This window comes from Hylobates moloch, unplaced genomic scaffold, assembly GCF_009828535.3.
Source record: "Hylobates moloch isolate HMO894 unplaced genomic scaffold, HMol_V3 SCAFFOLD_11, whole genome shotgun sequence".
Lineage (NCBI taxonomy): Eukaryota > Metazoa > Chordata > Mammalia > Primates > Hylobatidae > Hylobates > Hylobates moloch.
This window is the reverse complement of record NW_026652286.1, coordinates 49,081,021-49,095,403: the sequence shown is the minus strand read 5'-3', so window position 1 is coordinate 49,095,403 and position 14,383 is coordinate 49,081,021. Positions and strand designations below refer to the sequence as shown.

The following is a 14,383-nucleotide window of genomic DNA, read 5'->3' as shown; positions in this document are numbered from 1 at the left end:
TTTGTGTCAAAGCACAATTCGGACCTTCCAGAGGACCCGTCCGCATTCTGGCCTCAGCATTCTTGTTTTCCTGTTTCTTGTAAGCCCTTGACAAATGGGAGCTAGGGGCAGGGAATTCAGAATTAATGACACTCCGTAGTCCAGAATGAGAGCTCGCATCATGAAGGTCTGTGTGGAAGAAGCACTCTCGTTTGATTCATTTCTGTGCATTATTTCATTACTGTTGATTTATTCCACAAATATTGACTGGGCACTGTGGTGGGCATAATAATGGCCCCCCCAAAAGTTGCCTATATCCTACTGAATACCTGGAACCTGTGACTGTTACACGTTACCTGAGAATGTTCCATGTCGCATGCCACCATGTTACACGGCAAAGGGAAGTAAGGTTGGAGGTAGAATGAAGGTTGCTCATCAGCTGACTTTAAGATAGGAAGAGGATCCCAGGTTATCTAGGTAGGCCCAGGGTAGTTACAGGGTCCTTGGAAGTGGAAGGAGAAGGCAGGAAAGTCAGAGACTGATGTGGCTGTGGAAGCAAGGCACCAAGAGCCGCCACAGGGTCGGTTTTGAAGATGGAGGAAGGGGGTCTCTGCAAGCTGGAAAAGGCAAAGAAATGGATCCTTCCCTAGCACCTCCAGTAAGGAGTGCATTTGGCAGGTAGAACTGTAGGGTAACAGATGGGTGTGCTTTTAAGCCAAGCTTGTGGGAATTTGTTACAGCAGCAATAGGGAACTAGTACAGTATCCTAACACGGGGTCCCCAACCCCTGGGCCAATGACCGGTATTGGTTGTGGCCCATTAGGAACTGGGCTGCACAGCGGCAGGTGAGCAAAGCTTCATTTGTATTTATAGCTGCTTCCCATCACATGCATTACCACCTCAGCTCTGCCTCCTGTCAGATCAACCACAGCATTAGATTCTCATAGTAGCATTAACCCTATTGTGAACTGCGCGTGTGAGGGATCTAGGTTGCGTGCTCCTTATGAGAATCTACTGCCTGATAATCTATCACTGTCTCCTATCACCCCTGATGGGACTGTCTAGTTGCAGGAAAACAAGCTCAGGGTTTCCACTGATTTTACATTATGGTGAGTTGTATAATTATTTCATTATATATTACCATGTAATAATAATAGAAATAAAGTGCACAATAAATGTAATGCACTTGAATCTTCCCCAAACCATCCCCCACATTGGTCTGTGGAAATATTGTCTTCCATAAAACCAGTCCTTGGTGCCAAAAAGGTTGGGGACTGCTGTCCTAACAGATACAGTCCACACCACTGGGACAGATGGCACTCATCCACTCATCCATTCACCCCTAAAGCATGTAGGAGTATTTGTTATGGCCTGCTCAGAAAATAGATCAGCAAGGGACAAGTGGGTGTGGCTACTAAAGGCCCATGGCAAGGGCTGCAGAAAGGTCACAGAAGTGCCACCTCCTCCAGCTTCCTTCAACCTCTCAGAGCTGCCAGTAAGCCTGCAGAATGACAGTGCCTTCCTATGTGGTTTACAGAGGACTTACATGTCCCTGGCATGGAACATCACCGTGGAAAGTGTGTTAGTCCATTTTTACACTCCTATAAAGAATACTACCTGAGACTGTGTAATTATAAAAGAAAGAGGTTTAATTGACTCACAGTTCTGCAGGTTTAACAGGAAGCATGGCTAGGAGGCCTCAGGAAACTTACAATCATGGCGGAAGGCGAAGGGAAAGCAGGCACCTTCTTCACAGGCAGCAGGAGGGAGTGTGTGCCAGAACGAGGAAGTGCCGCACTTTAAAATCATCACCTCTCGTGAGAACTCACTACCACAACAAGAACGTGGGGGAAACCGGCCCTATGATCCAATCACCTCCCACCTGTCCAATCCTACGTTTCCCTCCCCTGACATGTGGGAATTACAATTCAAGATGAGATGTGGGTGGGGAAACAGAGCCAAATCACATCAGAAAGAGCGGCTCAGAGAGGTGAGATGACCTGCTCAAGTTCCAGGAGCGGGAGTGATGGGACTAGCCATGGGTTCCCTCTGCGTAAATCTGTGACAGCCCTGATGTAAATCAGACATGGCCTCTCCCTCTGAGAGCAGCCAGTCTACTTGGCGAGAAACAAGGGATGAAAGGGGACACAGCAGGTGACTTAAGTGCTATGGTAGGAATGTTTATGTTTCCCCGGAATTCTTTTTTTTTTTTTTTGAGATGGAGTCTCATTCTGTCGCCCAGGCTGGAGTGCAGTGGTGTGATCTCGGCTCACTGCAAGCTCTGCCTCCCAGGTTCACGCCATTCTCCTGTCTCAGCCTCCCGAGTAGCTGGGACTACAGGTGCCCGCCACCATGCCCGGTTAACTTTTTTGCATTTGTAGTAGAGACGGGGTTTCACTGTGTTAGCCAGGATGGTCTCTATCTCCTGACCTCGTGATCTGCCCGCCTCAGCCTCCCAAAGTGCTGGGATTACAGGCCTGAGCCACCACGCCCGGCCCCCCGGAATTCTTACATTGAAATCCTAGTCCTGAAGGTGACATGGTGATGAGGTGATGATGACAGAACCCTCACCAGTGGAATCTGGGCCGCTGTAAAAGAGGCCTTGGGAGCTTGCTTGCCCCTCCCACCATGCAGGGACACAGCAAGAAGGCAATAAGGAATGGGCCCTCGCCAGACACCAAACCTGCCGGACCTTGACCTTAGACTTCCCAGCCTCCAGAACTTTCAGAAATGTTTGTAAGACACCCAGTTTATGATATTTTTGTTACAGCAGCCTGAACAGACTAAAATACTAGCAGGGCAAGGCTGCTGTAACAGAGTACGCAAACCCCAGAGGCTCAAAAATCATAGAAGTTTTTGTCTATATTGTTCTGTCCATAATTTTTTTAAAAGCATAAAGGTTTATTTTGTCTTCCTCAGGAGTCTGAACTGAGTATTCCAGGTTGGTCCCCGGGCTGCTCTGCTCTGTGCAGGAACTCAGGAATCCTCTTTTCTCTGCCTTCCTCTAGGTCAGCAATTCTCTGCTAGGGTGAATATGCCCACCAGGGTAAATTTGGCAATGTCTGGAGTTATTTGGGTGTCATGACTTGGGCTGTGATACTGGTATGTAGTGAGTGGAGGACATGGATGCTGCTGAATGTTTTACAATGCACGGGACTGCCCTCTACAACAAAGAACTGTCCTGCCCCAAATGTCAGTAGTTGAGAAACTTCCACTTGGGCCTGGAGCATTGCCCTCACTTGCAAAGTCAGAGCTGGGTCCCAGGCCCATCCATGTTCCAGCGAATGGGAAGGAGGAAGAGAGCATACGCAGGCCCAGGTGCCACAGTGATCCTCATCCACTCCCGTCCATCCATGAGGGCCTAGTCACAGGGCCACATCTAACTTCAGGGGACGGGGTGCTGGGAAATGGAGTCTAGGTGAGTGCCCAGGAGGAAGGGGGCAGCCGACTCAGGTGGGCAGCTGGCAGCTTCCCACACAGGCGTCCTAACTGGTGCAAGAGACATGCAGGATGGAGGTGGCTGGAGGACATTTCGGTAACCAGGTCAGGGCTTGTGCAAAATGCAGAGGCAGGAGAGAGCCTGACAAAGCGCAGGCACTGCCACCTGGATGGAGGCCGACAGTGGGAGGGAGGGAACAGTGAGTGGCAGCCGGGTGGCAGGAGCCTGAAATGCAGGACTGAGGAGTCTGGTCTTTGTCCTGAAGGCAGGGAAGGACCTGTGGCCAGTCTCCTGACTTTCTGCCCAGGCTTTTTCCTCCCTGAAGGTGAGTCCCTCGTGTATATCTTACATAGCTGGGACCTTGCTGACACACACTTCTGCCTGCCCTTAGGCCGTTTCCTTGATTTTCTGTGTTGCCAAGATGACTAGCAGCTGCTTGAGGTCAGGACCACAGCCTGGTTCTCAGAGCCCCAGGCACCAAGTTCCCACCCACCCCTGCAAATTCTTTTTTTTTTTTTTTTTTTTTAGGAGATGGAATCTTGCTCTGTCGCCCAGGCTGGAGTGCAGTGGCACGATCTCGGCTCACTGCAACCTCTGCCTCCCAGGTTCAAGCGATTCTCCTGCCTCAGCCTCCCAAATAGCTGAGATTACAGGCACGAGCCACTATGGCCGGCTAATTTTTTGTATTCCTAATAGACAAGAGGTTTCACAATATTGGCCAGGCTGGTCTCGAACTCTTGACCTCGTGATCCGCCCTCCTCGGCCTCCCAAAGTGCTGAGATTACAGGCGTGAGCCACCTCACCCGGACCCACAATCTTAACCACTGTCCACTTCGGTCTCAGATCCCCCACCTCCCGAACACAATTCTACACACCTGCCTCCACAGGCTCCCCAACACTGGCCTCCATGTTCCCACCAGCGTTTCTCCACTTCGGACTCCCCGGAACTCCCTGCTGGGTTGTCCAAGGCCCACTGACCCTGAGGCCCAGACCCCGGCAAGGAGCCTGTCTCTGACCCGTGGGGGTGAGTATTGGCGGGCAGGACCCAACCAGGCCATTAGCTTTGGTTGGGGTGAGTATGGAGGGGACCACAGTGGTGTGCTGTCTGGGAATGCCATGGCCCTGGATTAGTCACTGTCTGACCGGGCCTCTGGTTTCCACTTTGCACGGTGAAGATTTCTACCTCACGGTGTATACCGTGGGAAGAAGGCCGCCACATGCGCCTCAATTGCGTGTTGGCTTACTTCTTGGGGGAGGGGGAAGCGGGATCCACCTGACACTATCAGCCCAGCTCCAGCTCCACTCACTTGTAAACAGTGGAAATCACAACTGACATTTGTAGGCACATGGCAGGGGACGCTGATCCTGGCTCCCACGCTCCCACGTCTCCCTTGCTCCACTGCTCACGAGGACCCGAGTGTGGGAGCTAGGTGCCAGGAAGTCTTGCAGAGAGGGCGGTGGAGCTGGGTTTGCGAGGATGAACAGATAGTCTAGCCGAGTGGTCCCCAGGCCTAGCTGCCCATTCGCATCACTGGAGGAACTTTAAAAATACTTAACATGTCTGGGTCCACCCCAGACTAATCAAATCGAAACTTCGGGAGATGGAGCCAGGATGTAGGCATTTTCCACACCCCCCACCCCAGCTGATTTCAGTGCGCAGCTGGGGTTCAGGTGCACAGAGCTGGGCAGGACGTAAGGTACCCAGGACAGGAAAGCTGCCTGCCTTCTCAGCACGGACACCGTCATGGGTGGAGGCCCGGGGCTGAAGCCGCCCAACTGGCCTCAGGAGACTCGGTGTCCCCGGTCACAGCTGAGCGCGGGGCTGTGCAGCGCCTTCCACATGAGCAGCATCTCGTAGGGCGCGAAGCGGTGCACCAGCAGCAACTCGCGGTACACGCAGGGGTCGAAGGAGGACTGCCGCGCGCCAGGCAGCTGCACGCCGTAGGGCCGGATGCCCTCGTGGCCGCTGGGCGCCAGGCCGGCGCGCTCCAGACACATGCCCATGTAGGCGTCGTCGATGGGGAAGAGCGGGGTGTGGCGGGCGGCCGCGCGCAGGGCCCGGGCAGTGGGGCCGGACAGGAGGAAGCCGCCGCCGCTGCAGTATACCGGGTAAGCGGACCCGGGGAAGAGCTGCGGCGGCACGAAGTACTTGCTCCAGCTGTCGCGGATGGGCACGGAGCCCTCCATGAGCTGGCCGGAGAACAAGTGGCGGCCGGGTGGCTGCGCCTGCAGGAAGCGGACTACGTTGGCGGTGTGCACGAACACGTCGTCGTCGCCGCTGAGCAGAAAGCGCGCGTGCGGGCAGCGCGCAGCCAGCCAGTCGAGCAGGTGCAGGTGCTTGAGCGTGAGGTTGAGGAAGGTGTCCGCGAACGCCCACTGCAGCACGTCGCCGTGCTCGCGCGCCTCCAGCGCCACCAGCTCCGCCAGCCGCTCCACGCGCGCCTCGTCCTCGGGGCCCGGGGTGCCCAGTAGAAAGAGGCGGCGCACTGGCCGCCTGCTGTAGCTGCGCTCCTGCCCCCACGTGCGCCGGATGAGCTCGCGTCGCTCGTAGTGCGCAGGCGCCGACTTCACGGCCAGGAGCAGGAACACGCCTCGGTCCCCGGCGCACTTGGCCGGTGCATCCCAAAGCAGCGGGAAGTGGCGGCAGTGGCGGTACCGCAGGAAGTCCTGGATGCGCGCGGGCAGCTGCTCGAAGTCGGCCGTGGCGTTCGCCGAGGCGTTCGCCACGCACGGGGGCCCAGGGACGAGTTCCGAGGGCGGCGCGTCAGCCGCGGGAGCGTCGGTGGTACCCTCTGGCGTCTCCTCCTGCGGGGACCTCTCCTCCCGCGGGGACCTTGGAGCCTGGAGGAACCATGGCGGCAGTGCCAAGAAACTCACGCCCACCAGGAGGCAGGCCAGAGTCTTGGCAGTCAGGGACCTGCGGCAGGGAAAAGCCATCTGTGGGGGAAACCGAGCCAGAGGTGAGCCGGAAGTCGTCTTTGACACCGGCGGGACGCCACCCGTACCCCGTCACTTCTCTCCCAGAACCCAGCTCCAGCCCCTTCTCAACTCTGCTGTTAAGTGGTAAAAAGGAATCAAAATCCAAGATTACACTGACGGTCTCTGGTCTCCCACACTCCGGACCGTTCCTCTGACCTTCAGATCTGTGTCTCTCTTTGCCTCCTGACAACACCGCCCCACAACCCGTCACGTAGCCCAGCGGACTCATCGTCTGAGTCTCCATCTTCCCCTGAACCCATACCCTGCTGTTCCCACCTCCGTTCACCTGACTACTCCAGCCAGAAGCCCCAGCCTTCTTCCTTGTCCTTCTCAGCTGCTACCTGCTCTCCGCATCCTGTTGATTCTGCGCCCTACATCCCTCTCACTTATTCCCTCCTCTCCACCTCTGTCCAGCCCGGATCATCTCTAATCTCTTCCCCTCGTTGCCACCTGAGTCGAGGAAGCATGAGGTGATAGCACTGGACTCAGACCCAGAGCCGAATTCTACCTTCCCCACTTCCATCTGCACCGTCTGAATAGTCAGTTCCGATGGCTGGGTCTGAGTGTTCTCATCTGTGACAAACGGTTAGTGAATTCCTACTGCAGGGCTATTGTGAGCATGAAATGAGCATGAAGTGGCCAGTGACTGGGTGACACGGGTGATATAACCTCATGGGTGAGATGACCTCCACGGCATCCTCTAGCTCTGCCTCCTCATTCTACCTGCTGGCATTATTTGCTGTTCCCAAACATTCACCCTCAGGCCCTCTCCTGCATGTAGCCTGCCCAGGTGCACCTCAGGCCTGGCCTTCATGAAGACCCCCAGGACGAATCCCAGGTCAGAACAACCTTTCCTGTATTTAACTGTGCCCTGCTAGAAATTCAGTCACATCAGGTTCTGCATCTCAGACCGTTGGCTGTTTATTTATTTGTGACAGGGTCTTGCTGTGTCACCCAGGCTGGAGTGCAGTGACGCCATCATGACCCACTGCAGTCTTGACCACCTAGGCTCAAGCAGTCCTCCCACTTCAGCTTTTGGAGTAGTTGAGGCACTTTACAGGAGCGCGCCACCACACCTGGGTAATTAATTTTTTTTTTTTCTGTAGAGACGGGTTCCCACTATATTGCCCAGTCTGGGCTTGAACTCCTGGGTTCAAGTGATCCTCCCACCTCAGCCCCCCAAAGTGCTGGGATTACAGGCATGAGCCACTGTGCCCCGTTCCTACTCCCTCCTTAAAACAGACTACACACTCTCCTGCCTTTCCTCCTTTCTTTTTGACCATGTTTCTCAGTTCCCTTTGCTCAGTTCCCCCTCTCTAATAACCTCCTCCTCCTCCGCCTCCTCCCTCTCCCTCCTCCCCCTCCTCCCCTTCCCCCTTGTCCCCCTCCTCCTCCCCCATAACCCCTCCCCCTCCCATCCCCCTCCTCCTCCTCCCTCTTCCCCCCCTTCCTGCTCCCCATCCCCCTTCTCCTCCTGCTCCCTCTTCCCCCCTCCCCCTCCCCCCTCCTCCTCCTCTTCTTCTTCTTCTTTCTTCGTTTCTTCTTCTCCTTTTTTTTTTTTTTTGAGACAGGGTCTCACTCTGTCACCCAGGCTGGAATGCAATGGTGTAATTGTGGCTCACTGCAACCCACACTTCCCAGGCTCAGGTGATCCTCCCACCTCAGCCTCCAAAATAGCTGGGACCACAGGCATGTGCCACAGTGCTTGGCTAATTTTTTCTATTTTTTGTAGAGACAGTGTCTTGCCATATTGTCCAGGCTTGAGCTCAAACTCTTGGGCTCAAGCGATCCTCCCGCCTTGGCTTCCCAAAGTGCTGGGATTACAGGTGTGAGCCACCGCACCTGACCTCTCTAATAATAACCTTTAATAGTGGAAGGCCTCTAGGGCTCTGACTTAGACACTCATTTCACCTTTGTCCAAGACAATCTCCTTCACCGTTAGGACCTCCGAGCTCCAGAGCCACATGTCCATCCAGCCCCCTGACTTAACAGCTCCATATGGCTGTCCACAGCTACCTTGGATGCTACTTGAACTCTCATCTTCCTCCCCCGAGCTGTCCCAGAGTGCTGCCATCCACTGGGTTGTTCAAGCCAAAAACCTTGCTTGACTCCCTCCTTCCCCTCATTTCCCCACCCAAGCCCCGCTGATTCTTCTGCATTTTTCATCAACCTACATGCTTCCATTCCCTCTGTCAACAGGTTGATCCAAACTAACATTCCCGCCTCACATGAAATAGCGTCCTGCTTGGCGTCTCTACACACTGTCTTGCTCTTGGCCGACCTCTCCCCTCCCACAGCTGGAGAAACCTTTGAATTATGTAGATTTATGTGCCGCTCCTCACGCTCTTTTCCTTAGCTTCCCTGTGATCCACCTGGCCTTGCCCTCAGCCCAGTGACAGCTGTTCAGACTGCCAGACCTCTTGCTACCTCAGAGCTTTTCCTTGTGCTGTTCCCCTGCCTGGATTGACTTCTCTCTCCCTGCTCTGTCTGCTTAAGAACTCAGTCTGTGGGTCCACTTGACAAGGCATATTCTTGAGGAAGCTTGAATGAAGCTCAAAGGAGACCAGGTACCCTGTTAGACATTCTCAGCATGTGATTTGTTTAAAGATTATCTTCCTTCCTAGGCTGTAAGCATTTTAAGGGTAGGAATCACACCGGTGTTCACCGTTGTATTACCAGCGCCCTGCATAGGGTGGGAGGTTACGACGGCCGAGTAGTAGGAAATGCTGGCTGCCTGGATTCAAATTCCACTGCCACTGCTTTCTAGTGTCGTGATTTTGAGCACGTTGACTTAAGCTCTCAAATACCTGACTCTGAAGAGTTACTGTGAAGACCAAATGATAATGCATGTAAAGAATTTACTGCGGTCCTTGGCACATAGTATTCAGTAAATATTAGCTGTTAGGATTATCAAGGTGCCGATAAATATTTGCTGAAAGACTGCTTTTCCAAGAGTATGTGCTCAATAAATACTTCCAGGTAGTTTGCACATAGGTGTTATCAGATTGAACCCTACTGCTTGTGTATTACAGTCCATACACAATGTCTAGCACACAATGGGCACAAAGCAGGCAATCAGTGAAAGAATGGGATTGGTGAACTACAAATGCAAGTGTGAGAACCCTGCAAAGGTGTGGATGTAATCACCGAGTGCTGATAAGAAATACTAGAGTATTATATAGTATATCGCTCTTCACTTATTCCTGCTTCTGTGTTAGAGGAACTGTGAGAAGAGCGCCTGCGAGATAAGCTATGTCTCTTTTACCATCAACTGTCTACTCAGTGCATAGTCCTGTGCATGGCACATTTGGGGAATGCAGTATTTTTTTTTCAATGAATGAAAGAATAAAAAATGAATGAAAACAGAATTTGGAGTCTGAATAACTGAGTTTGAGCCCCAGCTTCTTTCCTGAGTTAATCTCTTAGGTTTCAATGTCCTCATTTGAAAAATTGAGAAAGTTAACACTCATTTTTCAATGAGGAAAGAATCCTGTTTATGTTAAAGTGCTACACAAATACTAGTTAAAAAAATTAAGCATCCCCCATCATTTCTGGAAAGAAAAATAATCTTCTTAAGGTAACAAATCTTGTTTCAAAGAAATTTGCATTTACTCTGATAAAATGGATAGAAGATCTTGGATCACAGCCAACTTCTGATGTAAAGGAAAAGGTGTTGGTCCAGGCCGTGTTCCTGAGGGTGGTGGTGGCTCACTCAGCTCTATTCTTGGATGCCACACTGTGCAGCCTGAGGGCTTTGACTTGCTGTGAAGCATTGGGCATTTCTCTCTATGGTTCTTTTTCATCAGGCATCCTGGAGCCCGTGCACCTTAAACTTGCCCAGCCTCTGCTGGCCCTGATCCCTTGTCTCTCAGGACACAGCTCAAATACCATCTCCTCCAGCTCACCTCACGGTAAGTCCAGGTCAACAGAACCTGTCTCCTTGTTGATGTCATGGCTGTCGAGTAGCAAGTTTGGTAAAGAGGACAGATCTGCCACTTATTCCATCCCTTTGAACCTCAAGTTCCTTGTTGGTGAGACTTTGGGCAACTCTTTTATCTCAGTGTCTCAGAATTATATGAGTTAATTCATGTAAGGCATTCAGAGCCATGCCTGGCGTGTAGTAAGCACCAGAATAACATTAGTGGTTGGCTAACACAGGAGACCATCTTTTTATGGATGAAGTCTAGCCTTCTCACACAGTATGGTATAAATTTCCTCTTTATAAGCTTTATAAAGTTCCTCTGTGATCCTCTACAGGCATTTCTCACTCTGTTTATTGCCCCACACATATTAACACATCCATTTATTGCTTGCCTTTGCAATGCTATTCACTCTGCCTAGAATTCCCCCTTCTTGTTCTTTTTCTCGGCTCACTGCAACCCCAGGCTCCTGGATTCAAGTGATTCTCCTGCCTCAGCCTCTCGAGTAGCTGGGATTACAGGCGCCCACCACCATGCCCAGGTAATTTTTATATTTTTAGTAGAGATGGGGTTTTACCATGTTTGCGAGGCTGGTCTCGAACTCCTGACCTCAGGTGATCCACCCGCCATGGCCTCCCAAGGTGCTGGGATTACAGGCGTGAGCCATCTCACCTGGCCAGGAATTGCCCCCCTTCTTTTCCCAGGAACTACTTTGGTCATTCCCTCCTCTGGTTTGATGCTGAGATAGATAGCTGAAACACAGATTCCTGGTCCACCCACCCACCCCCTACTATCCCAGGGTATTCCTGGAGGAATATTCGTATAGCAGATATTCGTATAGCAGAATATTCATATAGTAGAAAAGGCAAAGAAACCTTTTATTAGCTATTAGGGCCTTGGCCCCAACCCCCAGCATGAAGCCCTGAGCCCTCGGGTCTGCACTGGACCTGTGCAATAGGGGCAATTCTGTCCTCATTCCTCTCCCCTTGGCCTCCCCCTGTTTCTTGCTTGGCACTCTGATTAGAGGGGAATGCGAAGAAGGAAAAATGCACCTCCTTCCCAATAGGAAGAAGCCCAGGCCCCCAGCTTACCTGCAGTGTCTGAGAGAGAAGAAATAGACAGGAGCCATCCCCAGCCTGAGACTAGCCTTTAATCCCTTTACTTCACACACTGAGGTTCCACCCCAGGCCTGTGGCTTCGTTCAGTCCTCTTGAATCTGACCAATCCATGACATCACCCCTCCTCCTTAGGGGTAAGGTGAAGAGGGGGAGGGCACTACAGGCTTCCTTAGCCACCAGTGACTGCCTGCTTCCTCTTTAAGCTCAAATGTCCTTAGAGTGTGGGTCCAGTGAATCTCCTTGGAGGAGATTCTCTACTAAAAATATAAAAATTAGCTGGGCATGGTGGTGGGTGCCTGTAATCCCAGCTACTCGGGAGGCTGAGGCAGGAGAATCACTTGAATCTGGGTGCAGTATTGTACCTGTGCTCCTGGAGAAGGTGCATCTTGTCTGTAAAGACAGTGTGTGGTGACGGACCTCACGTGGAGGCCCCCTGCGAGTTGCCTGGAAAAGTGTATTGTGTGCCTTCAGAGGCAGAGGCAAACTGCCTGAAGGGCTGTGGAAATAGGCACAGAACGTAACAGGTTGGCCACATCTGTAAGAGTAAAGTATTTATTGTTGTTGACTGAATAAAATCAGTTTAATTTTAATATTAGGTATGGGGCCCTAATGGATGGGATCACAATGTTGTAGTGATCCATCACAGGGTACCACCATATATACACATTTATATATTTAAAATAGAGATAAAATCTATATTACATTTATATATTAAAATATATAAATATATTTAAAAATATAAATCTATATTAAAATATATAGACATAAAAATATATATATATTTCCAGATTTGAGCATAGGCAAAATTGGGCTGCTAAATGGAGAAGTAGTAGGGGATAATCACCCTTTTTAAAAATAAGGTTTTTTATAATGAGTTTTAATCCTTGAAGGGCCTGCTTCTACTTACATTGGGCCATGTTAACTATAAAATGGGGGCTCATGGGGTCCCATTTTATCAAGCCAATTTGCAAATGACAAAGAGACACTTTAATTTTAATTTATTATTATTATTAATATTGAAACAGGGTCTTACTCTGTCTCCCAGGCTGGAGTGCAGGGGCACTATCAAGGCTCACTGCAGCCTCAGTCTCCTGGGCTCAGGTGATCCTCCCATCTTAGCCTCCCAAGTAGCTGGGACTATAGGCACACACCATCACACATGGTTAATTTTTATATTTTTTGTTGAGATGGGGCTTTGCCATTTTGCCCAGGTTGGTCTTGAACTCCTGGGCTCAAGAGATCTTCCTGCCTTGGTCTCCGTAAATGCTGGGATTACAGGCATGAGCCACCATGCCCAGTCTAATTTATTATTTATTTTGTCAAAGCATCTATGTCCCATAGAAAACATTTTATAGCAGTGGGTATATGAGCATGGGAAATTTAGGCAAGGCTACACTTAAATTGAGGCATTCGCATTTAAAAATTGTTATATGTCGTTACCCTCTCAAGATTATAGGGTCAGAGTGTTTAGTGGGATCCCCAGGTATAATTATAATTTGACCCCCAATATTAAGTTCATGAATTTTTGACAATTGGTACATTTTCACAAATGTTAAGTTAGAACCTATGTTGTAGAGGCACAAAAACCAGTCAGTGCTGTTTTAAATCTTTTTGTTATACAAATTCTTTAGTATATAAATTAGGTATCTTGAATTTCCAATTAAATCAAATTGTGGAAAATATAGCATATATACAACTTGCCATCTATATGTATATTTATTTATTTATTTATTTATTTATTTGAGATGGAGTCTCGCTCTGTCACCCAGGCTGGAGTGCAGTGGCTTGATCTTGGCTGACTGCAACTTCCGCCTCCTGGGTTCAAGTCATTCTCCTGCCTCAGCCTCCTGAGTAGCTGGGATTACAGGCATGCACCACCACACCCAGCTAATATTTTTGTATTTTTAGCAGAGATGGCGTTTCTCCATGTTGGCCAGGCCAGTCTCAAACTCATGACCTTAGGTGATCCACCCACCTCAGCCTCCCAAAGTGTTGGGATTACAGGCGTGAGTCCCCACACTCAACCTATTTATTGTATTTATTTTAAAATATATATCTAATTTACATACATTATTTTATATGTAGTTTATATTTAAATTATATACATTTATTTATAATTTATACGTACCTTTTATTTTCCTCTGTATCTAGGGGTTTGTTCATAAATCAATAAGTAATCTAAGGCTAGCATTATGTTTCCTAGATTTGGTGTTTGCTCAGTACCTAAAGTTTGAAGTTCTAGGCTGGGCACGGTGGCTCACACCTGTAATCCCAGCACTTTAGGAAGCTCAAGTGGGTGAATTGCTTGAGCCTAGTAGTTTGCAACCAGCCTAGGCAATATAGTAAAACCTCTTCTCAACCAAAAAAAAAAAAAAAAAAATCAGTCAGGTGTTGTGGTGCACACCTGTAGTCCCAGCTATTTGGGAGGCTGAGGTGGGAGGGTTGCTTGAGCCTGGGAGATTGAGGCTGCAGTGAGCCGCGATAGCACCACTGCACTCCAGCCTGGTCAACAGAGTTAAATAAATAAATAAATAAATAAATAAATAAATAAATAAATAAATAAATAAGGTTTCTCTGCTTTTCTTGGACTTGTAGCTGCCCAAAGCATTAGTCTCTCTTGTTTGATTTTTGTTGTTGTTGTTTTTAAGGCTTTTAGCCAGCAGAAGCTGTGGGTGTTAATTTCAGCCTCTAGTTGATAAGAGGAAGGAGGAAAGGGACCCACTGTCTCTAGGAAGGAGGCGCTGTCTGGGATGGCCCCCACTGCTAAAAAACCAGACCATTTTTTCTCCTTTTAAGTAAAAATTTTAGAATGGCTAGCATTTCTAGGTAACTAAATAGGAAGATTTCTCTCTCTCTCTCTCTTCTCTCTCTCTTTCTCAATGTTTGTGTGACAAACTCTTGGTGGTATCAAGTAGCCCCCTATTGTTTTGACCTTACAAATTGTTACT

At 49.9% G+C, this 14,383-nt stretch overlaps 1 protein-coding gene and 1 long non-coding RNA gene across 3 annotated transcripts; one reads left to right on the top strand and one right to left on the bottom strand.

Annotated features, from left to right (window-relative positions):
- Positions 1–3,946: 3,946 nt before the first annotated feature.
- B3GNT6 (UDP-GlcNAc:betaGal beta-1,3-N-acetylglucosaminyltransferase 6) lies at positions 3,947–11,489 on the bottom strand. The gene is made up of 2 exons (XM_032166986.1): positions 11,409–11,489; positions 3,947–6,355 (listed from the first exon to the last, which is right to left on the bottom strand). The coding sequence occupies exon 2, from the start codon at positions 6,353–6,355 to the stop codon at positions 5,201–5,203; it is 1,155 nt and encodes a 384-aa protein (XP_032022877.1). The 5' UTR covers positions 11,409–11,489; the 3' UTR covers positions 3,947–5,200.
- Positions 6,237–10,849, top strand: LOC131380676 (uncharacterized). 2 transcript variants are annotated; one of them, XR_009208750.1, is made up of 3 exons: positions 6,237–6,378; positions 10,204–10,308; positions 10,783–10,849. It is a non-coding gene; the product is annotated as an uncharacterized LOC131380676 (long non-coding RNA). The 2 variants fall into 2 exon arrangements; XR_009208751.1 differs by lacking the exon at positions 6,237–6,378 and adding an exon at positions 8,841–8,964.
- Positions 11,490–14,383: the final 2,894 nt, after the last annotated feature.